This window comes from Dromiciops gliroides, chromosome 3 (assembly GCF_019393635.1).
Source record: "Dromiciops gliroides isolate mDroGli1 chromosome 3, mDroGli1.pri, whole genome shotgun sequence".
In the NCBI taxonomy this organism is placed as follows: domain Eukaryota; kingdom Metazoa; phylum Chordata; class Mammalia; order Microbiotheria; family Microbiotheriidae; genus Dromiciops; species Dromiciops gliroides.
The window spans coordinates 434,003,630-434,028,297 of NC_057863.1; the positions used below are offsets into that span (position 1 = coordinate 434,003,630).

Below are 24,668 nucleotides of genomic sequence, written 5' to 3' on the forward strand. Positions count from 1 at the left end.
TTCTTGGGCACATAGAGGTGCTTCTTCTTGCAATCTTCCTTTTTTTTTTTTTGTTCTTGTAGCTGTTAATTTGTCTCCATATTAATCTTGTCTTTTTTTTTACAACAACCATGCTTATCTTTTATTAGAACCTCCACGATTTGTGAAGAAGCTAAGTGATACATCCACTCTTGTAGGAGACCCTGTTCAATTACAGGCCTTAGTTGAAGGTTTCCAGCCTCTTTCTGTTGTCTGGCTGAAAGACAAAGGTGAAGTCATCAGAGAAAGTGAAAACGTGACCATTACTTTTGTGGATAATGTGGCCACCCTCCAGTTTACGAGACCTGAGGCTGCCAATTCTGGAAAATACATATGCCAAGTCAAAAATGATGCTGGCATGCGAGAGTGTTCAGCAGCCTTATCTGTGCTAGGTTAGTAATTTAATGATAATTTGTGAAAAATAAAACTGGCTGGCCTCTCGTGACTGTTTTGTACAAAACAAAAAAATTCTTATGTTGCCACTAAGACACTAAGGTATCTTTGAGTTGGATTTCAATACTGGTTTACCTCTCCTTTTAGAACCAGCCAGGATCTTAGAGAAGCCAGAACCTATGACTGTCACTACCGGGAATCCTTTTGCACTCGAGTGCCTTGTAACAGGAACTCCAGAACTTATTACTAAGTGGTTCAAAGATGGAAAAGAATTATCTGCTGACCGCAAACACCAAATTACCTTCCTCAACAAGGTCGCTTCCCTTAAAATCCCCAGTGCAGAGATGAGTGACAAGGGCTTATATAGTTTTGAAGTGAAAAACAGCGTAGGCAAAAGCAACTGCACAGTCTCCGTTCATGTTTCAGGTTAGCCTAAATTATATTTGAATGATTTATTCTTTTTCTCTTCTGAAATTCTCTCTTTAGACAACCATAATGAGAACGACAAAATCCAATTTTGTTTCTGTTTTTGGCTATGCTTCTCTACACAGATCGTGTTGTACCACCTTCTTTCATAAGAAAATTGAAAGATACTAATGGGGTTCTGGGTTCCTCCATTCATTTGGAGTGCAGAGTTGCTGGATCATCACCTATTTCAGTGGCCTGGTTTCAGAATGGAAATGAGATTGTTAGTGGACCAAAATACCGATCAACATTTTCAGAAAATGTCTGTACTTTGAGTCTGAATCTGTTGGAGTCTTCAGATACAGGGACTTACACTTGTGTAGCCACTAATGTAGCTGGATCCGATGAATGTTCAGCAGTTCTGATCGTACAAGGTCAGTGGATAAATAGGATTCTTCTTCCATGTGACTTTGTTCCTCTCTTATCTGGTGTCTCTTTGTTCTCTGCATAGATTTAATGTTTCTTTTTTTTCTTCACATTTCAAAGGCAGTTATTTGATGGATTCTCTCTTTCTGTCCATTTTTTTTCCTAAACATTTAGAACCACCCTCTTTCGAACAGACCCCCGAGCCTGTGGAAGTTTTACCTGGAATGAGTGTCACTTTCACTAGTGTAATAAGAGGTACTCCTCCATTCAATGTCAAGTGGTTTAAAGGTAGCAGGGAACTCATACAAGGAGATTCCTGCAATATCTCAGTAGATGAGTCAATTACAGAACTGGAACTGTTTGATGTCGAGCCAGTACAGAGTGGAGACTATTCTTGTCTTGCTATCAATGATGCAGGCAGTGCCTCATGTACCACCCATCTTTTTGTGAAAGGTTTGTTCTTTTTTCCAATTTGTGTTGTTCTAATTTATTTCTGTTTCTAAGTCTTCACAGAGGGTTGGAATTTCACCCTCATGCTTTCTTTACTACAGAACCAGCAGCATTTGTGAAAAGATTAACTGACTCCAGCATCGAGGCCGGATTCCCCATAGCTCTTGAGTGTACCTTTGCGGGGACCCCTCCAATTTCAGTGACCTGGATAAAAGATGGTTATTCTCTTTCTCAGTCTCCAAACTGCAGTATTACTATGACAGAAAAATCTTCCATACTGGAAATTCTTGATAGCACAATCGATGATTATGGACAGTACAGTTGTCTGATTGAGAATGAAGCTGGTCAGGATATTTGTGAAGCCTTGGTCTCTGTCTTAGGTGTGTTGACTGTCATCTCTTTCTATTGTATTCACCTTTCTTTTCAAAAATCTTTTTTTGGTTGGCTTGGTTGACTGATTATAATATTTTTATGCTATAGAACCACCTTACTTTCTTGAACCGCTGGAACACATTGAAGTGGTCCTTGGAGAGTCTGCTACTTTGCAATGTCAAGTAGCTGGAACCCCAGAAATCAAAATATCTTGGTATAAGGAAGATACAAAACTAAGATCAGCTCCTGCGTATAAAATGTCTTTCAAAAATAATGTTGCCTCCCTTGTGATCAACAAAGTGGATCATAGTGATGTTGGAGAATATACCTGCAAGGCAGAAAACAGTGTCGGGGCTGTTGTTTCATCAGCTGTGCTTGTTATTCAAGGTGATGATAACATAGTGTTCAAAAATCAAGTGCTTAGTAGCATGTTAACATAATTAACTTCTTAATGACCATCAAAAGTGAAATGAGTAAAAACAATTGTGGGTTTCTCTTCTTTGGTCAATGAGGAATATTTCTAATTTCATTCCAGAACGCAAACTTCCACCTTCCTTTGCAAGGAAACTGAAGGACATTCAGGAAACCCTTGGCTTCCCAGTTGCATTTGAATGCCGCATCAATGGCTCAGAACCCATTCAGGTGTCTTGGTACAAAGATGGGGCTCTCATAAAAGATGACCCTAACATGCAAACATCTTTTGTCCATAATGTTGCAACTCTCCAGATCTTGCAAACTGAGAAGAGTCACATGGGTCAGTATAATTGCTCAGCTTCTAATCCTCTTGGAACTGCTTCATCCAGTGCCAAGCTCATCCTCTCAGGTAGGTAGCTCTTGACAAGTTTTCCCATATGAAGTATGTTCCCAAATCACAAAGGAGCTAGTAAAAATAATAATAATAAAACTCACAATTATGATCATATATTCTTAATGTTTTCAGAGCACGAAGTACCTCCCTTCTTTGATCTAAAACCTGTATCAGTAGATCTTGCTCTTGGAGGAAGTGGTTCCTTTAAGTGCCATGTAACTGGCACAGCACCAATCAAGATCACCTGGGCCAAAGATAACAGGGAGATCCGTCCTGGAGGCAACTATAAGATGACTTTGGTTGAAAACACAGCCACTTTGACAGTTCTCAAAGTAGCTAAAGGAGATGCTGGACAATACACTTGTTATGCAAGCAATAATGCTGGAAAAGACTCTTGCTCAGCCCAACTGGGTGTACAAGGTATATGCTACAGTATAGTATTATCTTTTTTTGTTTTAAGAAACAATAAGAACTCATGTGTATTTTAGAGTGTGCTTTTTTAGCCCATCATGTTCTGGTAATGTATATTTGTTGTTGTTCAGTTGTGTACAACTCTTCATGATCCCATTTGGGGTTCTCTTGGTAGATACTGGAGTAGTTTGCTATTTCATCCTCCAGCTCATTTTACAGATGAGGAAACTGAAGCAAACAGGGTTAAGTGACTTGCCAAAGGTCACACAGCTAGTAAATGTCTGAGGCCAGATTTGAATTCAGGTCTTCCTGACTCTACTGTTCTATCCACTGCACCACCTAGCTCCCCCAGTGATGTGTACATATATACATGTATATACATTGTTCAGGAGAAAGAAGGAAGAGGAGGAAGGAAGGAAGAGAGGAAGGAAGGAAGGAAGGAAGGAAGGAAGGAAGGAAGGAAGGAAGGAAGGAAGGAAGGAAGGAAGGAAGGAAGGAAGGAAGGAAGGAAGGAAGGGAGGAAGGAAGGGAGGAAGAAAAGGAAGGAAGAAAAAAAGGAAGGAAGAGAGGAAGGGAGGGAGGAAATAAGCATTTATCAAATGTCTATCGTGTTGTGTTTGTTGTGTTTTGTTCTTGCTAAACATCATCCAAGAAATGCTGAACAATCTGACAGAATTTCAGAAGAAAATAAAGTGTTTCCCCATAAAATGAAGTGATTTGTCTAAGCTATGGAAGAAACTTTGTTACACCTTGAGAATGTTTTTGTTCCATAATCCCCTAACCCATGTTGTTCCCTTGGTTACACAGAACCACCCCGATTCATTAAGAAACTAGAACCTTCAAGAATCATTAAAGAGAATGACTCTACCAGATACGAATGCAAAATAGGGGGGTCTCCAGAGATTAAAGTGCTCTGGTATAAAAATGAAACTGAAATCCAAACCAGTGAAAAGTACAGAATGTCATTCGTGGATTCTGTGGCAGTGATTGAAATGCACAACCTCAGTGTTGAAGACAGTGGGGACTACACATGTGAGGCCCACAATGCTGCTGGCAGTGCAAGTAGCAGTACATCATTGAAAGTGAAAGGTCAGAGCTCAAGCTACCTTTGTCTTCTTCCATCTACGTTCTCCTCTCATTGGCTACCTTTGTCTTCTTTCATCTATGCTTCCCTCCTCTATTGGCTACCTTTGCCTTCTTCCAAATATGTTCCCCTCCCATTGGCTGCCTTTCTGCTTCGTGCTCACCACTTAGGACTTTTTTTTCCTGTCTTTTTGTTTTTGACTTTTTTTTGTCTTTTTGTCTTTGACATTTTATTGGTCAAATTTTATTTCTGATGTTACCTTTAGAGGACCCATCTTAATTTCCTCCATCCTTCTCAATTCAAATATCTATTTTTAGAACCCCCAGTCTTCAGCAAAAAGCCTCATGCCATTGAGACCCTGAAAGGTTCTGATGTTCATCTTGAATGTGAGCTCCGAGGAACTCCCCCGTTCCAAGTTTCATGGCATAAGGACAAAAGAGAACTTAGAAGTGGAAAGAAGTACAAGATAATGTCTGAGAACTTTCTTACTAGCATTCACATTCTTAACGTTGATGCTTCTGATATTGGGGAATATCAATGTAAAGCTGCCAATGATGTGGGGAGTGACACCTGTGTTGGCTCTATTGCATTAAAAGGTTAGTTTGTCTTCTCTCCCTACTTCTATATCATTTCCTTATCCCCACCCTTATTTGTCTTTATCTTATTCTGTCCTTATCCCCTTCAATCCTAACATCCTCTGCCTTTCATTTGTTCCTTTTCTTTTGACTTTATTTATCTTTCTTCTTCTCAGATTAAACTCTGACAGATACCTTGTTCATTTGGGCACTCCAAGCCCCTGAGAGAAGGGTGAGGGGAATGGGTCTGGTGCATTCCACTTCATCTTCATGACAGCATAGCCCCTCAACCTCCTAAATAAATAGCAACAACCACTAGCCTGTTAGCCCTTTTATTCATGACTTCAATGTGAAATGCCCTCCTGATCTTTTTTTTCCATGTACTGCTTTTAACCATGTATTACCTCTTCTCCATCAGCACCACCAAGATTTGTAAAGAAGCTAAGTGACTTTTCTGCCATAGTTGGAGAACAAGTTCAGTTGCAGGCTGTCATAGAAGGCCCTGAGCCAATTTCAGTGGTGTGGTTCAAAGACAAGGGGGAAGTCGTTCGAGAGAGTGACAATGTCTGGCTGTCCTATTCAGACCACACTGCAACTCTACAGCTGACAAATGCTGAACCAGCCAATGCTGGAAAGTATACCTGTCAGATCAAAAACGATGCTGGAATGCAGGAATGCTTTGCAACACTTTCGGTTCTAGGTTAGTATCTCTATGTTTATATCCACATGTACATATTATAAAAATACTCTCCAAATGGATATGGTATTATACCATGTATATCTATATGTGTGTGTATATATATATATATATATATATATCCATTACAACAGGAGGGTTCATAATGTAGCTGTCTGTTTTTACTGTTGCTTAGCCTAACTTTTAAACGTGGGTGTGATTTGCATCTAATTTCAGAACCAGCAGTCATTGTAGAGAAGCCAGAATCCATCAATGTTACATCAGGAGATACTTGTACCCTCGAATGCGTAGTTGCTGGTACTCCAGAACTCGTTACCAAGTGGTTTAAGAATGGAAAAGAGCTGACCAGTGACAACAAGTACAAATTAAGTTTTTTCAACAAAGTGTCCGGTCTTAAGATTATTAATGCAGCACCAAGTGACAGTGGAGTGTACACTTTTGAGGTGCAAAACAGTGTTGGGAAAGACAGCTGTACAGCTTCAATTCAGGTTTCAGGTTAGTTGGTTTCATTTTCATTAATAATTTTTCTACAGCTCAGAATTTACTTTGCTTCTTTTGAAGAAAAATTCAGTTCCAGGCAATTCTACACTTAATTAAATTCTTATTATGTGGGGCAGCTAGATGGTGCAGTGGATAGAGCACCGGCCCTGGAGTCAGGAGTACCTGAGTTTAAATCCGGCCTCAGACACTTAACACTTACTAGCTGTGTGACCCTGGGCAAGTCACTTAACCCCAATTGCCTCACTAAAAAAAAAAAATTCTTATTATGTACAAGGCACCATACTAGTTTCTGAAGATAAAAAAAGAACAGCAGAAAATTTTTAATAGTTCCTACTCTCAGGGAGCTTACATCTATATAAGGAAACCTATTTCAGTAGGGCCACTTGAACTCAGTATCCTAGGGGTTATCAAAATTAGAGTTGACCCACAGGAGAAATTAGAAGAAAATCCATTTTTATCTCCATTTTTATTTCTGAATGATCAGAACAAAGTTGTTTTTCTTGGATAAGGCCACATGGTCTATTACATTCAATTTACAACATCCCTTCATCTATTGAAAAGAGAAGGAACTAGAATATCAAGCACTATAAATGAAACCCTAGGACATCAAACCAACAGATCCTCCTGATTAGTGTTTGAGCCCTCTGTTGTTATGAATTTCTTATGAATTCTTCTACACTAAGGCCAATGGTGTGGATCAAAGTAAAGGACCTTTTAGCAATAAGATAGAAATTCTCTTTTAAAATAATTTTTATAGCTGTCTGCCACTCTTTGCTTTTCCCTTCTTTAGACCGAATTGTGCCTCCATCTTTCACAAGGAGATTGAAAGAGACAAATGGTTTCTATGGTTCCTCTGTTGTAATGGAGTGCAAAGTCTATGGATCACCTCCGATTTCTGTCACCTGGTACCATGAGGGAAATGAGATCCCTAGTGGAAGAAAGTACCAGACTACCCTAACAGATAATACATGTTCTCTGACTGTGAATGCTCTTGAGGAATCAGATGAAGGAGATTACACCTGCATAGCTACAAATGTTGCAGGATCTGATGAATGTAGTGCAGCCTTGACTGTAAGAGGTCAGTAAAAAAGAAAAGGATGAGCTAGATCATTTAAGAGAATCTGGTTCAGTTTTGGCATAACCTCTTCTCCATTCTTTCAAACTGTATTTTTAATCTTTAATAATAATAAACATTTTATTTAAAGTTTTGAGTTCCAAATTCTATCCCTCTTTCCTTCCCTCCCTCCCCTCCTCTCCCTTTGGGGGTAAGCAATCAGATATAGGTTATACATGTGCAGTTATGGAAAACATTATCATAGTAGTCATTTTGTATAAAAAAACCTGAATAAAAGAAAAAATGAAAGTGAAAAATAGCATGCTTCAGTCTGTGTTCAATCAATATCAGTTCTTTCTCAAACTGTATTTATTGAGCACTTACTATGCTGAAGGCCCTATGCTGTGCTACACGGTTTATATTGTTTTCATCACTCCCTATCACACAAATACTAACCTTCTTGTATATATGTCTCTGTGTGTGTTTAGAACCACCCTCCTTTGTGCAGAAGCCTGATTCTATGGATGTCCTCACTGGAACAAATGTAACGTTCACCAGCATCATTCGAGGAACTCCTCCTTTCAATGTTAGCTGGTTTAAAGGTAGCACTGAACTGGTACCAGGAGACAGATGTAATGTTTCTTTTGATGATTCAGTGGCTGAACTGGAACTGTTTGAAGTAGATACATCACAAAGTGGAGATTACACCTGCATAGTTAGTAATGATGCTGGCAAGGCTTCTTGTACGGCACATCTTTATGTAAAAGGTTGGTGCTTTATATGCCTTCTTCCATTTTCAATTTTTCTGTGTGTGTGCACGGATGTGAATGTGTGTGTGTTTGACTTTATCCTTTTCTTCTCTCTAGCTCCAGCCAAATTTGTGAAGAGACTAAATGATTACAGCATAGAGAAAGGAAAGCCCTTGATTCTTGAGGGTACATACACTGGAACCCCACCCATTTCAGTCACATGGAAGAAGAATGGCTTAAATATAACTCAGTCTCAAAAATGTAGCCTGACTGCTACAGACAAATCTGCTATCCTAGAAATTCCCAGCAGCACAGTTGAAGATGCAGGACAATACAACTGCTACATTGAGAATGCCTCTGGGAAAGATTCTTGCTCTGCACAAATACTGATATTAGGTGAGTTCCTATAACATATCTCTCTTTTTAGAACTTGTGTCCACTCTTTAGAATTCTTTCACTACTGATCATCTCCCCTCATATTTTAGAGCCACCCTATTTTGTAAAACAAATGGATCCCGTAAAAGTGACTGTGGGAGATTCTGCCTCATTGCAATGCCAGGTTGCTGGCACCCCTGAAATCACAGTATCTTGGTACAAAGGAGATACAAAATTAAGAGCCACTTCAACCCTCAAGATGCATTTCAGGAATAATGTTGCTACACTGGTTTTCAACCAGGTTGACATTAATGACAGTGGAGAATATATCTGCAAAGCTGAAAACAGTGTGGGAGAAGTGTCATCATCAACTTTCCTTACTGTTCAAGGTAAGTAGTTTAAAAAATTAATGAAGTAGCTCCTTCCTTTGAACTGCATCTAAATTGTCTCATCTGGGCCTTCTTACTAGTATGATTTTTTTGAAGGCCCTAGGTAGTGGTAAGCACTTCATAAACGCATTATCTAATTGAATTCCCTCAACAGTTAATTCTCCAAACTTATTTATGAGAAAGATGACAAATTATAATTTAATTTGGAATTAGGAAATAATTATTCATTCACATAATAATTTTGTGTGAAAAATAATTCTCCTAAGATTATAAATTTAGAGCTCTAAGGGACCTTAAAGTCTCATCTGGTCCAATCAAGACAAAGAAACCGAGGCCCATAGAAATCATAGCATCACAGGTTTTAGAACTATAAGGAACCTTAGAGACCACTGAGTACAACCTGCTCATTTTGTAGAGGAGGAAATTGGGGCATAAAAGGTTAAATCACTTGCCCTCAGTCCAGTGGCTAATAAGTTTCTAGGACGGGACTTGAAGCTAGGTGGTCTTGACTCCAAATCCAATGTCCCATACACTGTATCCCAAGGTCATGTAGGTAGTGACTGATAGAAGCTGGGATTCGAACCCAGGATATCTAACTCCAAAGTTAGCGCTCATCCTACTTTGCTTGACTTTAAACAGATGGCTTCTAAAGTTGATCCCTCTTGCCATAAGATGTCCTAAAGATGGTGGATTGTCTTTTCCTTGAAGCCAGTTTCTTCCCTAATTGACCCACAGCTTTGTGTGCCTTCTGTTTTAGAGCTGACCTTAACAGGAAACTTTGAAACAAGATGGTGTGCATTCCTTAGCCCAAGTCAGGAGAATGTAATATTGCTTCTGAGTGTATAGGAAGTTTGTTATCTATGCAAAGTCTGTGAGAGGGTGTTCTGTACTTGAAAACATCCAGTCATTGCCTAATTCTGTTTCTTTACAGAGCAAAAACTTCCACCTTCATTTTCTCGACAATTGCGAGACATTCAAGAAACCGTTGGCCTACCAGTTGTATTTGAATGTGCAATAAGTGGCTCAGAGCCCATTCAAGTGTCTTGGTTTAAAGATGGCAAACCTTTGAGAGATGCCCAAAATGTGCAGACTTCATTTTTAGATAATGTAGCGACACTGAATATTTTCAAAACAGATAGGAGCCTTGGGGGTCAGTATGCTTGTACAGCTACAAATCCTATTGGATCTGCCACTTCCAGTGCCAGACTCATCCTCACAGGTTGGTGGATTTTAAAAAAGTTTCCTATTTAATAAACAATTTAAAAAAGATATATGTGTGATATATGTATGTATATATGCATATACATATAGACACACTCACATCCTGATAATAAGGAGATGCCTTTTTACACAGCATGTTTTCTGAATTGAAAGACTGAGAATATGTTTCTACTTATGATTTATAGAGGGAAAGAATCCACCTTTCTTCGATATACCAACTGTCCCAATCGATGCTGTTGTGGGAGAAAGTGCTGACTTCGAATGCCACGTTACTGGAACTCTACCAATTAAAGTCTCCTGGGCCAAAGATAATAAAGAAATACGGAGTGGAGGAAACTATCAAATTAGTTACCTGGAGAATACTGCCCACTTGACTATTGTGAAAGTTGACAAAGGAGATTCTGGGCAGTATACTTGTTATGCTGTGAATGAAGTTGGAAAGGATTCGTGTACAGCCCAACTTAACATAAAAGGTAAGAAGAACTCAGACGGTGTGGCACACCCAGAGGTACAGTGCTTTTACATTTCATCCTGATGATGGGTTACTTATGACACACACATAGAAGCCAAGGATACTAGTTCTGCAAACTGAATAGGAATAAGCATCAGGCAGGAATGTTGGCTTATTCTGTAATTCTTGCTAACTGGGGGAAGCTGAGATTGGTCGATGCCTTGAGTTTGGAAGCTCTGATCCGCAGTGTAAAAGTGTGTCTAAGCTAGGTCTGTCACCAAGATGGTGAGCCCATGGAAGCAGAGCCTTCCAGGAATACCTACAGAATGGGTAAAGTAGCCCATATTGGGAAAATGGCTTCTGTACCAATCTGTATTGGGATTGGGCCTGTGAGTGGTCACTACACTTCCAACCTGGACAAGATAGAGAGGGAAAAGTGATAAGCATCAAATAAAATAGTATATAAGAAACCATTCAGGATGTCCCAAAAGTCTTAGGGCCATTTTAAACTCTGCACAATAGCTTATTTATTTAAATAACAATAGTTTTAAACTATGAAAGCTTAAAACTACACTAGGACTTTTGGATTTTAAACTATTTTAAACCCACACTAAGACATTTAAGAACTAAGCCTGCTTGGCAAAAAGAATCCTATATTCTTTAATGTATCCTTTATAAAACTTTGCATTTAGTGGTCTCTAAGTTTTATAAGAAAATTTTATTTTAAAAATATTTACCCTTTTTTGGTAAATTTCTTTTTCTGGAAATAACAGCTTTCTTCAGCTCAAAGTCAGAGTTCAAATTTCCATAAACTCATGGTAGGCAGGAAGATTTTAACTAGGGTAGTGCTAATAGTACAGCCTTGCTGCCATTGTCTTTCTTACCCAGCCTGCCTTGACCTATAATATGTTTTGGCCACCTGTCAGAAGCATCCAAACTCAGGGCAGCTAGGTGGCTCAGTGGAGAGAGCACCAGCCCTGAAGTGAGGAGGACCTGAGTTCAACTCTAGCCTCAGACACTTGCCAGCTCTGTGGCCCTGGGCAAGTCACCTAACCCAATGCCTTGACCTATAATATGTTTTGGCCACCTGTTAGAAGCATACAAACTCAGGGCAGCTAAGTGGCTCAGTGGAGAGAGCACCAGCCCTGAAGTGAGGAGGACCTGAATTCAACTCCAGCCTCAGACACTTGCTAGCTCTGTGGCACTGGGCACCTAACCCAACTACCTCCAAAAACAGGAAGTATATAAACTTCCTACACAAGAGGATATTTCCATCTTCAATTACCATACCCCCACCCTTGGTTTTCCTCTCTACAAACCTTTTCCCCCACCTCCATTCAGTCCCTAGCAGCAGCAATTCCTTCAATCATAGAACCTCATTTTGCCCTAGACTGGCTGCACCCTAGGCAAGTCTTCCTCCTTCTCCCTCACCCCCACCTGCCTCTGTGGGAAGGTCAGATAATGATTAGGGAGCAGGTGTAATGTGATGATTTCTGAAACACCAGTGTCTTTTACCAATGATCTACTTTTCCATCCCTTATTGTTTGTGATGCAATCTCTTACAGAACGGCTAATACCACCAAGTTTCACTAAGAAACTCTCTGAGACAGTGGAAGAAACAGAAGGGAATTCTTTCAGACTCGAAGGCCGCGTTGCTGGTTCCCAACCTATAACTGTTGCTTGGTATAAAAATAACATGGAGATCCATCCCAGTGCTAACTGTGAAATATCATTCAAAAACAATGCCATATTTCTACAAATTAAGAAAGCAGGGATGTCAGATGCTGGTTTGTATACATGCAAAGTGTCCAACGATGCTGGATCTGCTCTATGTACCTCTTCAATTGTTGTCAAAGGTCAGTTCATTTCAGACTTAGCTTTTTATTATATTTGATTCACTCATTTATTACCTTTTAATACTTTAACCCAAGGAAAATTATGAGAGAAGTCTTGTGTATTCTTTAAAAGGGTTATTGTGGGGGGCAGCTAGGTGGCGCAATGGATAAAGCACTGGCCCTGGATTCAGGAGTACCTGAGTTCAAATTCAGCCTCAGACACTTAACACTTACTATCTGTGTGACCCTGGGCAAGTCACTTGACCCCAATTGCCCTGAAAACAAACAAACAAAAAAAAACGGTTATTGTGGGTCCACACATACTGTTTTGTAAAACATCCAGTCCTTCTACTAGCCTAATGTTGGTCCAGTAAAATATATATCATTTAATAAAAACCAGTCAAAGTTTCAGCTCTGTAACTTACATCCCAAAATAATTCTTGCTAGATTAGAGGTTGAAGTCACAATAATGTGCACACAAATGATACATGCTTTTCTAGGGAATATATTCTGGCCATTATGGAAATTTTGTAAATTGTTCAGCTGGGTATTACTTCCTCAGGTAAATTTATGGAGTATTGAAGAACACTTCTAAAGGAAAGCATAGGTGCTAGGTTATTTTGCATGCAAATTTCCTGAATGTCAGTATGCTAAGTACTGCAAATATAGCGCTGTCAGGGCAGCTAGGTGATACAGTGGATAATGCGCCGGCCCTAGATTAAGGAGGACCTGAGTTCAAATCCGGCCTCAGACACTTGACACTTACTAGCTGTGTGACCCTGGGCAAGTCACTTAACCCTCATTGCCCCTTAAAAAAATAGAGATAGAGATAGAGCACTGGCCTTTACTACAAACTTCCTGGGAATCATACCACATTACTAATATTAGCAAATTTGAATGATCTGGATTCATGCTAATGTATCCAAACTAAGAGCTTATTAGGAAATTCCATACATTTCTGCTGACACACATAAATTGTATTTAAGTGAGTCAGGGTTGCATGGTTGTCTATCATAACAATGATCACTATTCTCCAGCAAAAAACAAAATAAAACAAAATGTCGGTAATCTGAGAACTCACACCAGTATTTCTGTCTCTTTGAAGTTAATCTCTACCCAGTAAAAAGAATTATAATAACATTTAAATTGTAAATTTCAGACCAATGAGATTGTTTTCACTTGGACACTGAGTTTAAATTCTTAGTTTCGTTGATATGAAATACTCTAAAAAATGACCCTAACTGAACTTAATTAACTGAGAATTAACAAAAGAGAAAGAACACAAGCATTGGGTTGTATCTGGGCACTCAGACTATTCAAATCTTGGATTTTTGCCTCTTATTATGTACAGAAGAATTACCAATAGACACAATAGCATGTAGAGCTCAGCATAAATCTAGGTTATCTCAAGTTGATAGTATTAGTAAAGTGTTGTGATGGCAAAGGAAGTTCGCATTAAGGGATAGTACAATATTTGCAGTACTTAGTCAATGTTCAGACACTTGGTCAATTTTGTGTATAAGATAATATTTGTGCTTCATCTGTTAGTACATTTCTGCTCTTCAAACACCATCGACTTTAACTGCTGTCTCAGGACAAGAACAGACAGTGAAAACTACTCATTTTCAGGATAATTAAACCAAATGGCACTACCTTTCTCATTTTTTAGGGGCAATACTATTAGATTCATCCAGTCTTCTTTCTTGAAACTCAAAACCCTTTTACCTCTTTCTTCTCTCACTAAAATATTTTGCAATTCCAGAGCCTAAAAAACCACCAGTGTTTGATCAACCTCTTACTCCAGTGACAGTAAATGAAGGGGAATTTTTGCAACTCAGCTGCCATGTTCAAGGATCAGAGCCCATCCGGATTCAGTGGCTTAAGGGAGGCAGAGAAGTCAAACCTTCTGACAAATGCAGTTTCAGCTTTGCTAATGGAACAGCTGTTCTGGAACTCAAGGAAGTTACTAAAACAGAGTCAGGAGATTATGTTTGCAAAGCCTCCAATGTAGCTGGAAGCGACTCCTGCAAATCAAAAGTGACCGTTAAAGGTATGGCAATCTCCAAACATCACTTTCCTGGTCAAATCAATAAATATCTATTATCCAGTGCTTAGTGTCACCCTGTTAACTTAAATATTAATTAAAACACCTATCAGTGATCATATGTATCAAGTACTTCCATTGTTTTCTTTGAGGTAAATCAGTCATTAAACACACATTTATAAAGCACCTACTATGTTCCAAGTATTGTGTGCTAAGTCCTGGAAATACAAAGAAAAGCAAAAAACAAACAAACAAACAAAAAGCAGTCTGCTTTTAAAGAACTCACAGTCTACTGAGGGAGATAATATGCAAACAACTATGTACAAAAAAAAAATACTATATACAGTATAAATTGCAGATAATTAATATAGGGAAGACCTTAGCATTAAATAGAATCTAGAAAGGCTTCTTGCAAAAGGTGGGATTTTAACTGGGACTTGAAGGATGTCAGAAAGTCTAGGAGGTAGAAATGAAGAGGCAGAGAGTATCAAGCATGGCAAACAGTCAATGAAAATGCCCATGGTAGGGGCAGCTAGGTGGTACAGTGGTTAGAGCACCGGCCCTGGATTCAGGAGGACCTGAGTTCAAATCCGGCCTCAGATACTTAACACTTACTAGCTGTGTGACCCTGGGCAAGTCACTTAACCCCAACTGCCTCACTAAAAATAAAATAAAATAAAATGCCGATGGTTGGGACTTGGTTAATGAAAAATAAGTTCGGTACAGTCAAAATATCTAAAAAACATTGAAGTCTTACTATAATATTACTTCTTAATCAAAAACTGAGTCAGAAAATAGTTTTAGCACTGAAAGGAACCTTAGATGCTGTGGAATCCAGCCCTTTCATTTTAGAAATGGGGAAAATGAAACAAGTCGCTTAAGGTCACATAGATGGTCAATGTCTGACATGAGATTTGAATTCAGGTCTTGCTGAATCCAAGTCCCAATGACCTATCCATCATGTCATAGTTAATTAGTGAAACATTCCAAAGCTCTAATAATTGAAAGTGATCCCTTGATATAAATCCTAAGATTACCTTTCCAATGGAGCTATAGCATATTTATGTAAGATGGGCTAAGACTAGTTTAATTACTAATTTGGTGTGTGTAGCAATTGTCACCAACCTAAATTACTATGAAGCCAATCTAAATTTCTATAAAATGAAGTCATTTCATTTACATATATGCTTCAATATGTATATGCAAATGGAAGGATAGAAAGTGTATTGATATAAATACATAAATACAAATTGCTATTGAAACTTACCTTGATATTAGGGTCTATTCACAAGGAAGAAAAAAATATTGCTCTGAGGAAACTAACATTAAAATGTGTTTTGCAGATAAACCAGCTGCTGTACCGACAGCTAAGAAAGCAGCCGTAGATGGAAAACTCTTCTTTGTTTCAGAACCCCAGAGTATCAGAGTCATAGAAAGTAAGTCTTGGATCAAAGCCTTGTATCTTCCTATCCACATATGCTTGTTTTCATGTAGAGAATACCTCATATAGTTGTTGGGGTCTTTTTAAGATTAATAGGTAGATTTCAGGAAACCCAACACTGACCCGTTTTTATTCTTGTTTGTCAGAAACCACTGCAACATTCATTGCCAAAGTTGGAGGTGATCCAATCCCAAATGTTAAATGGACAAAAGGAAAATGGAGACAGCTGAACCAAGGAGGCCGCGTCTTCATTCAGCAGAAAGGCGACGAAGCAAAGCTGGAAATTAGGGATACTACAAAAACTGATTCTGGATTATATAGATGTGTGGCATTTAATAAGCATGGTGAAATTGAAAGTAATGTTAACCTACAGGTGGATGAAAGGAAGAAACAAGAGAAAATTGAAGGCGATCTTAGAGCAATGCTGAAAAGGCAAGTGTAAGCGTGTTCGCTGTTAGGGTAAAAAAAAATTGTTAATGTCTATTCCACACATGGTCATTAAAGAGATTTATGATCCTTAATCTTAAGGATATAAGAGAGACAGAACAAAACAATAACTAAAACATTTCTTTCTACATTAAATCAGTGATAGATAAGTACAAATTTATATGCATATAAAAGCAGGATAAAATGCTGATGGGAGCTATAGTAGTTATGAGGAAATAATGGTTCATTAGGATCAAATTGATTAAAGTTTTAAAGAATAACAACTGGCAGTGGCTGACTATTTATACTAAAGTGATACATCTTTAGTTGCCTCCCTAAAGTACTACTCTAATGCTTCATTGTGTGGCAAGAAGATGGGCCTGGGTTCTCTAACAAACTACAATATTGTCAATATAGTACAGTCTCTCACAGGTCATATTGAGCTTTGAAGACCCTTTGTCCAGCAATAGACCAGCAACAGACTTTATGGTTATTGCCTGAGGACCAGCCGTGTTAGGGAAGGCTCATCATGAGATCAGCTAATTATCTATGATTATGATTTTCTTTTTAACTAAGGCATGAAAAGTTGGAATCTGTATTGTTGGAGAGATTAGACCCATTGATGAAATCAAGTGATGAAAGACTGAATTATCTTTAGCTGTATCTGTAAAAATTAGTCTTTATCTGTTTTAAAGACTCAGTGCTTTTTTTTGCCCTAAGATGTTAATCATCTTCTATGTTATCAGCCATTTTCTTTGAATTTATTTCTTAGAATTCTGAAAAAAATCCCATCCTAATTATTCTTCATCTTTAAAGATTTTTCTCTAGCATTTTGAAAATTTCTCATTTAAGATTTTTTAGGGATGTTCTCCTCTTAGTACTCAAAATTTCCTATATATTTATCTAAGTCATCTGATTCAACTTTGATCAATTTTATAAAATTCTTTTGTCTTCCATACATACCTATGTATATTTATATAAACGCAATTGTGTGTTTACATGAGTATGCCTGCAGAAATGTACATGCATATATAATCATGTTATTCACTTGTTTCAGTTGTGTCAAACTGTTAACAACCTCATTTGGAGTTTTCTTGGCAAAGAGACTGGAGTGGTTTGCCATCTCTTTCTCTAGCTCATTTTATAGATAAGGAAACTGAGGCAAACAGGGTTAAGTGACTTGCCCTGGGTCACATACCTCGTGTCTGAAGCCAAATTTGAACTCAGGAAGATGTCTTCCTAACTTCAGGATCAGTGCTGTGTGCACTATGGCACCACCTACCTGCCTCCACGTAGTCATACAAGTCTAAATTTCAGGGAAGCTTCTATTTTTTTCCTATGTTTAAATAATATAGCCAAATTTTATCCTAAATTTTACCAGATTGAAGATTTTTATCTTCTGTAATAAAAATGTATGTTGGTGCGACTATTTTCAAATCCTACTCACTCTTATTTAGTGGAATTTCTATTAGCATAAAATGACCTTCTAAATGTTCATGATGTAGAACTCTTTGTTACATCATTAATTATTAAAGAAAAAGATAAGAAGGAGGCAGCTAGGTGACACAGTGGATAAAGCACTGGCCTTGGATTCAGGAGGACTTGAGTTCAAATTCAGCCTCAGACACTTGACACTTGCTAGCCGTGTGACCCTGGGCAAGTCACTTAACCCTCATTGCCCCACAATAATAAAGAAAGAAAGAAATGAATGAATAAATAAATAAATAGGCAATTTAAAAAAAAAGAAAAAGATGAGTCAACAGATGGAATCTAGATATTTTACCTTCAATATCCACTTCATTTTATATTATTTAGGACTCCAATCCAAACAAAAGGATCTGGGGAAGAAGAAACAATCGATATCATGGAACTTCTCAAAAATGTTGATCCTAAAGAATATGAAAAATATGCCCGTATGTATGGAATTACAGATTTCCGGGGCCTACTCCAAGCCTTTGAATTGTTAAAGCAAAGCCAAGAAGAAGAAACACACAGATTGGTATGTTCTCTAATGTTTAAAAATAGTCACATAGATAAATCCTAATTAAATTGTGTATAATATGTGGTTTGAGTGATCTGAATCTTGCTGTATATTCCTCTACCAAAAGCTGCTCTGATGCCTTATTGAGGCACATAGAGAAGGCCCTGGGGTCTCAAAGGCTATGCCAGCAAAGCACAAAGTCTGGCAGGTCCCACCAACCTGGTAAATGTTTGAGTGCAACAGTGGACCAGGCTAGCTAAATTTGGAGAGTTTGCCTGGTGATGATTTTGTTTTTTGGGGGGAGTGGTTGACAGCACACACATGAAATACATGTACCAAGGCACAGGGAAGGAAGGAGTTGCAATCTCCATTTTTGGAGAGCATATCTGCACAGTAAGAAAAATGATTATGAAATAACCAATGATTTGGGGAGCCTCAGAATTCCCGCCTTTTCTATACTCCTCATTTCAAAGTTCAGTCTCTTGAAGGACATTCCTAATAATGAAGTTGGATTAGCTTTCCTAACAAACTTGTTCAGACCCCATGCAGGTGGGGAAGACATTGTGCTCTGTTTGGGGTGGGGATAAGTTCTTTGACTAGATTGCTCAAGGCTAGGGGTAATTTAGAAGTAAATGACATAGTCAAAGTTCATTAGAATAGGCCCAGGCCTTCATTGTAATATTTATGCTCTCATTAATTGTTAACCAATTAGAGTTGATTGCCACCCTCAAGAATACCCCTCTTCCAACAGCATATAAGCCACAAGCCCACTGCCACAATTGTCTCTGACATTCAAGAGTGCTGCTTTTTATTATTTTTATTAAAATAAATTAGTCAAATGACTAATTGCTCAAAAATTGTCTCTCGTACTTTTTAAACACCATAAACCATGATCACAGATCCTTTGAAGAATCAAATTGTTAAAAAGGTTATAAAAAAGGTATAAGTAGAGTAACGAGTTTTCCAGTTCCTCATATGAGTTAACATATGTAAAAGCACTTTGCAAATCCTAAAGTGCTATATAAATACTAGTTGTTGTTATTAAAATTATTATGAGTCCATCAACAAACATTTATCAAGTGCCTTCTGTGTGCCAGGCACAGGGGTCTCTAAGGATAGGCAAAAATAGTCATGAGCCTATTTGGTACAGAGGAAAATGTAATGGATTAAACATCAAGAGACATTGGTTCTAGCACTATCTCCTCCACTAACTAGTTATATAGGGTATATACAGCTTATTTTTAAAAGAAGATGCTTAAACAGCACTAAGACTTTTGGGAAACTATGTAAAACTGACTTTAGTCACTTCATTTGTAAAATGAAAGAGTTGCTCATAATCTCAATCAAAAAGTAATTTATTAAGCACTTGGTGTATTCTAGGCACTATGCTAAGTGATGAGGATGTAATTTAGTCATTTTCGGTAATTTCTGACTCTCTGTGATCCCCATTTGGGGTTTTCTTGGCAAAAGATACTGAAATGGTTTGCCATTTCCTTCTCCTGCTCATTTTACAGATGAGGAAACTGAGGCAAATGGGGTTAAGTGACTCATCCAAGGTCATAGAGCTGATAAGTGTCTGAGGCCAGATTTGACCTCAGGTCCTCCAGACCTAGCTGCCCCTCATCTATAAAATAGGGCAAGTAATATCTGTAGCACTTACCTCACTGAATTGTAGGGAGAATGGAGTAAGATTATATATATATATCTATATCTATATATCTATAGATATAGATATATATATATACACATACACATATACATATACATATAATGGGTTATATAAATGCCAATTATTATTGTAATTAAAATCACAGGAATTTACTAAAGTGTATGAAGTATAGAAGCTGAAGAAAAGAAAGTTATCTAATTTTTTTCTTTTGTCAAATACTTTGATTTTTTTTTTCAGGAAATTGAAGAAATAGAGAAGTCTGAAAAAGATGAAAAGGAATTTGAAGAATTGGTAGCATTTATCCAGCAAAGGCTATCGCAGACAGAGGTAAGAAATTAATTAAATAACTTCTTGCAAAACAGCATTGTATGGTGGGGACTTTAAAGTGAGATTAATGGTCCATTTAAATCTTCTTTGCCCTCAGCCTGTCACCCTCATCAAGGATATTGAAAATCAAACTGTTATAAAAGACAATGATGCTGTCTTTGAAATTGACATTAAAATAAATTATCCAGAGATCAAGCTCTCCTGGTACAAAGGCACCGAAAAATTGGAAGCCAGTCCTAAGTATGAAATAAGTATTGATGGTGATCGACATACACTGAGAGTCAAAGACTGTCAGCTGAAAGATCAGGGCAATTATAGGTTGGTTTGTGGTCCACACATCGCTAGTGCAAAGCTAACTGTAATTGGTAAGTAGTTGCTGTTAAAAATAAAATAAAATATAATATTTATTGAATGCATCAGTGTGACAGCTATTAAAACTTCTTTTGTCCTGCTGACAGAACCAGCTTGGGAGAGGCATCTTCAAGATGTTACCGTAAAAGAAGGTCAGACCTGCACAATGAGTTGTCAGTTCTCTGTGCCAAATGTCAAATCGGTTTGGTTCAGAAATGGAAAGATTCTCAAACCCCAACCTCGATATAAAACTGAAGTGGAACACAAAGTTCATAAGTTGTCCATTGCAGATGTTAAAGCAGAAGACCAGGGCCAGTATACTTGCAAATATGAAGGTCTTGAAACATCTGCAGAGCTAAAAATTGAAGGTTGGTATATGAAACTCTGTATTTTGAAGATCTGTTATGTAGACCGATGGCCAATTGTAGAAATGCCCAACACTGGACACTTCCACTTATGTGGATAATTGGGAAAGTTGTTCTTTGATTATCTAAAGACATGGATTTGCATAGGTAGTTGCCTTTCCAGGATTTGACACATTTTCTTAAATTTCATATGGCTAATTCAAGGAAGAATAAAAGCAGGGATGTGCTTGTAAATGTTTAACAACTTGCTCTGTAGGAAAAAAAAAACATAAGTTCATGACACACTTTCAAGTTTAATCTACATTAACATTTTCTCCATCATTTTCTTAAGTCTAAATAATTAACAAAATAATAAATAAGCCCTGATTTGTAGGGGTTGCCAGTTTCCAAGGTATAAATGCTCACACTGAAAATACAACAAATCCACTTTCAAAAGCGGGTTTTAGCATGGACCTGAATATAACTTAAATATTATGGAATTCACAGGATTACAGAATTTGAACATTGGAAGGTTCCTCAGTAACTATCTAGTCAAACCCATATATAAAAATAATCCTTGGGGTAGCTAGGTGCAGTGGATATAGCACCAGCCCTGGATTCAGGAGGATCAGAGTTTAAATCCAGACTCAAACACTAGACACTTACTAGCTGTGTGACCCTGGGCAAGTCACTCAACCTGTTCCTGTCTCAGTTTTTTCATCTGTAAAACAGGAATAATAACAACACCTACCTCCCAGGATTGTTGTGAAGATCAAATGGGGTAGTAATTGTAAAGCACTTGGCATTATTGCCTTGTGCATAAGTGCCTTATAAATGTGAGCTATTATTACTATTGCTTTTAAAGTACTTAGCTCAGTAGTAGACAAGGCACTCTGTGAATGTTTATTTCTTTCCCTCTTCCCTCTCCTGTATCCCCGCCTGAATCAAAGCTATGTCGTTATTCATTTGGACAAGTATTTCAGCTTCACTGAATAACCATAACAATGCCTTAATGAATATAAAATTCAAAGTGAAAATTTTAGATTTCAGTCGCTAGTTATAGGCATTCTACTACCCACTATCTGTAATTGAAACTCTTGTCGTTGAGTTTTGTCTGGCTCTTCATGACCCCATTTGGGGTTTTCTTGGCAGAGATACTGGAGTGGTTTGCCATTTTCTCCTCCAGCTCATTTTGCAGATGAGGAAACTGAGGCAAACAGGATTAAGTGACTTACCCAAGGTCACAAAGCTAGTAAGTGTCTGAGGCTAGAATTTGAACTCAGTTCTTCCTGACTCCAGGCCTAGTGTCCTGTTCACTGTGCCACCTGACTTTGAATAAATATGTCACCAAAAAGAGCTGACCAGAGAATTTACCAATTAGTGATGACATGTTTTGAGGGTTTTTTTTGGTTTTTTTGTTTTTTTGCGGGGCAGTGGGGGTTAAGTGACTTGCTCAAGGTCACACAGCTAGTAAGTGTCAAGTGTCTGAGGCTGGATTTGAACTCAGGTACTCCTGAATCCAGGGCCGGTGCTTTATCCACTGCGCCACCTACCCACCCCTAGTGATAATATGTTATCTTGTTGTATGTTTAAGTTCTCAGTTTCTCAACACAATACTGATAGAACAACCTATTCTAGCCCACTGGCCTAAGTAGCCTTCCTCCATGTACTAGTCAGGCTTCTTCCCTTGTGGGTTCTCACTTAACAACTGCCTATACTCTTTAAATTTTCAAAACTTAAAATGAATACAAAACAAATGTCATCTGCTCTTCCCCTAAACATTTAAATGGTATGAGAGGGAAGTGCGTGCATTCCACAAAATGTTATTTTAGGACAATTTCTGATTCCTACATGGAGAAAACTGACAAATCTTCAAATATGCATATGAAGGCATAAATCAGATTATGTAAGTTTCTATATATTCTCCTTTCATGGGTTCTTTGTTTTAATATATTTTGAGACTTCTCAGATCCTTCAAGTACCACAAATCTCTATATTATTGCCTTCATCTTGTCCTAAGGCCCACAATGAATCTCTTAATGTTTTCCAACCCCTGTACTGTGGAAACGATCTCAAGTATTCTAATGCTATTTTTGTCAGATGGAAACAGGAAAATGAGAGGATGCTTTGTGTTTCATGTTTTGTCTTAACCAATCTCTTGTTAAAATAATGGGAGAATACATGCCTATGTTGGGAGGGGGAAGAAAGGTTCAACAGAATGTCATTGTGATTGATCTTTGTTTTTAAAACAGCTGAGCCCATTCAGTTCACGAGGCGCATACAGAATATTGTGGTCAGTGAACATCAATCTGCAACCTTTGAGTGTGAAGTGTCCTTCGATGATGCCATTGTTACCTGGTACAAAGGACCCACAGAACTTATCGAAAGTCAGAAATACAACTTTAGGAATGATGGCCGTTGCCATTATATGACAATTCACAATGTCACTCCAGATGATGAAGGTGATTTGACAGTTTCCCAGTGCAGATATTGATTGCAAATTTTCACAACAGCAGAAAACAAGTAACAAGATGATTCTTTTCCTTAGGTGTCTATTCAGTGATTGCTCGCCTGGAGCCAAGAGGTGAAGCGAGAAGCACTGCAGAGCTTTACCTAACTACCAAAGGTCAGGAAACAGTCTAGACATTTCATCTAAATTGCAGTATTTGAAACAATATCATGTCTTGTAGAACCACACAATTCTAAATGCAATCTGTATCTTTCTTGTAGAAATTAAGCTGGAATTGAAGCCACCTGGTAAGTTTTTTTAAAAACTGTCAAAACTTGAATGTTATCATGTAGTTTAAAATTTTTTTTATAAAAATCAACTCCAGTGCCTAAATAGTTTTTATTTCCCAGTTCTGAAGTGTTGCAAAACCACATTTTTTTTTTACAATTTTTCTGAGTATTTTCATATTATACAAACATATAAACTTGGGAATTTGAAAACCAAAGTACAGTAACATCTTCCCATGATATCTAAGATTATACTAGATTCTATGTTTTGTAATAATAGCAGATTAGTTTTTCAGTGGGAAATAAAATGGTGCATGTGTTTGCGGATGGTAGTCATATCTTAAAATGTTTGTTTTGGGGGCAGGTAGGTGGCTCAGGGGATAAAGCACTGGCCCTGGATTCAGGATGACCTGAGTTCGAATTTGGCCTCAGACACTTGACACTTACTAGCTGTGTGACCTTGGGCAAGTCACTTAACCCTTGTTGCCCCGCAAAGAAAAAAAAGTTTCAAATTTTAGGTTTTGCTATTTGAAAACCACTGATGACCAAATAAATCTTCATTATATCATGGCAGTATCTGTTTTATAATGCTTTACAATTTCCTTTCTCAGATATCCCCGATTCTAGAGTTCCCATTCCAACTATGCCTATCAGAGCAGTCCCACCAGAAGGTAATATGATTTCTTTACCATCATATTTGTATTTAGCCTAACTAGGACTCAAAGGAAGCTAGAGATTCTAAGGAGTAAGGTACAGTAGGAAACTGAAAGAATTTTATTGATAATGTCTGTATTTTCTTTAGAAATCCCTCCAGCTGTAGGGCTTCCTCTTCTTGTTTCTCTACCATCGCCAGAAGAAAAGAAGCCACCAGCAAAACGTGTTGAAGGTATTATAAGTTTTTAATCTAAAGGTCACAGGATAGAATTGAATAGAAAGATGGTGTTTTGTTCAGTCATTTTTCTGCTCTAGTTGTCAAATTGTTCATATGCCTTCCAAAATGTTATGGAATATTTCTCATCGATGACATGCAGGAGTATCAGCAGAACAAATCACCTTTATGAGGAAGATAAACTAGGCCCATTCACATAAATCCTTCCTCTCTAGAAGAGGAGGCAGGGAGGCACTTGGAGAACCA

At 37.9% G+C, this 24,668-nt stretch overlaps 1 protein-coding gene across 1 annotated transcript in view; it reads left to right on the forward strand.

Moving 5' to 3' along the window:
- Positions 1–24,668, forward strand: part of TTN (titin) — a 336,226-nt gene that overhangs the window by 114,627 nt on the left and 196,931 nt on the right. Inside the window, 31 exon segments of the mRNA XM_043993320.1 lie at positions 129–410; positions 559–837; positions 963–1,250; positions 1,417–1,695; positions 1,794–2,072; positions 2,173–2,451; positions 2,600–2,887; positions 3,005–3,292; positions 4,091–4,372; positions 4,685–4,963; positions 5,361–5,642; positions 5,856–6,134; positions 6,931–7,218; positions 7,683–7,961; positions 8,061–8,339; positions 8,429–8,707; positions 9,639–9,926; positions 10,114–10,401; positions 11,945–12,235; positions 13,977–14,264; positions 15,602–15,694; positions 15,846–16,131; positions 17,941–18,124; positions 20,013–20,102; positions 20,200–20,467; positions 20,561–20,821; positions 23,050–23,259; positions 23,346–23,423; positions 23,528–23,554; positions 24,145–24,204; positions 24,336–24,419. Of these exon segments, the coding sequence (XP_043849255.1) occupies positions 129–410; positions 559–837; positions 963–1,250; positions 1,417–1,695; positions 1,794–2,072; positions 2,173–2,451; positions 2,600–2,887; positions 3,005–3,292; positions 4,091–4,372; positions 4,685–4,963; positions 5,361–5,642; positions 5,856–6,134; positions 6,931–7,218; positions 7,683–7,961; positions 8,061–8,339; positions 8,429–8,707; positions 9,639–9,926; positions 10,114–10,401; positions 11,945–12,235; positions 13,977–14,264; positions 15,602–15,694; positions 15,846–16,131; positions 17,941–18,124; positions 20,013–20,102; positions 20,200–20,467; positions 20,561–20,821; positions 23,050–23,259; positions 23,346–23,423; positions 23,528–23,554; positions 24,145–24,204; positions 24,336–24,419 (7,305 nt within the window).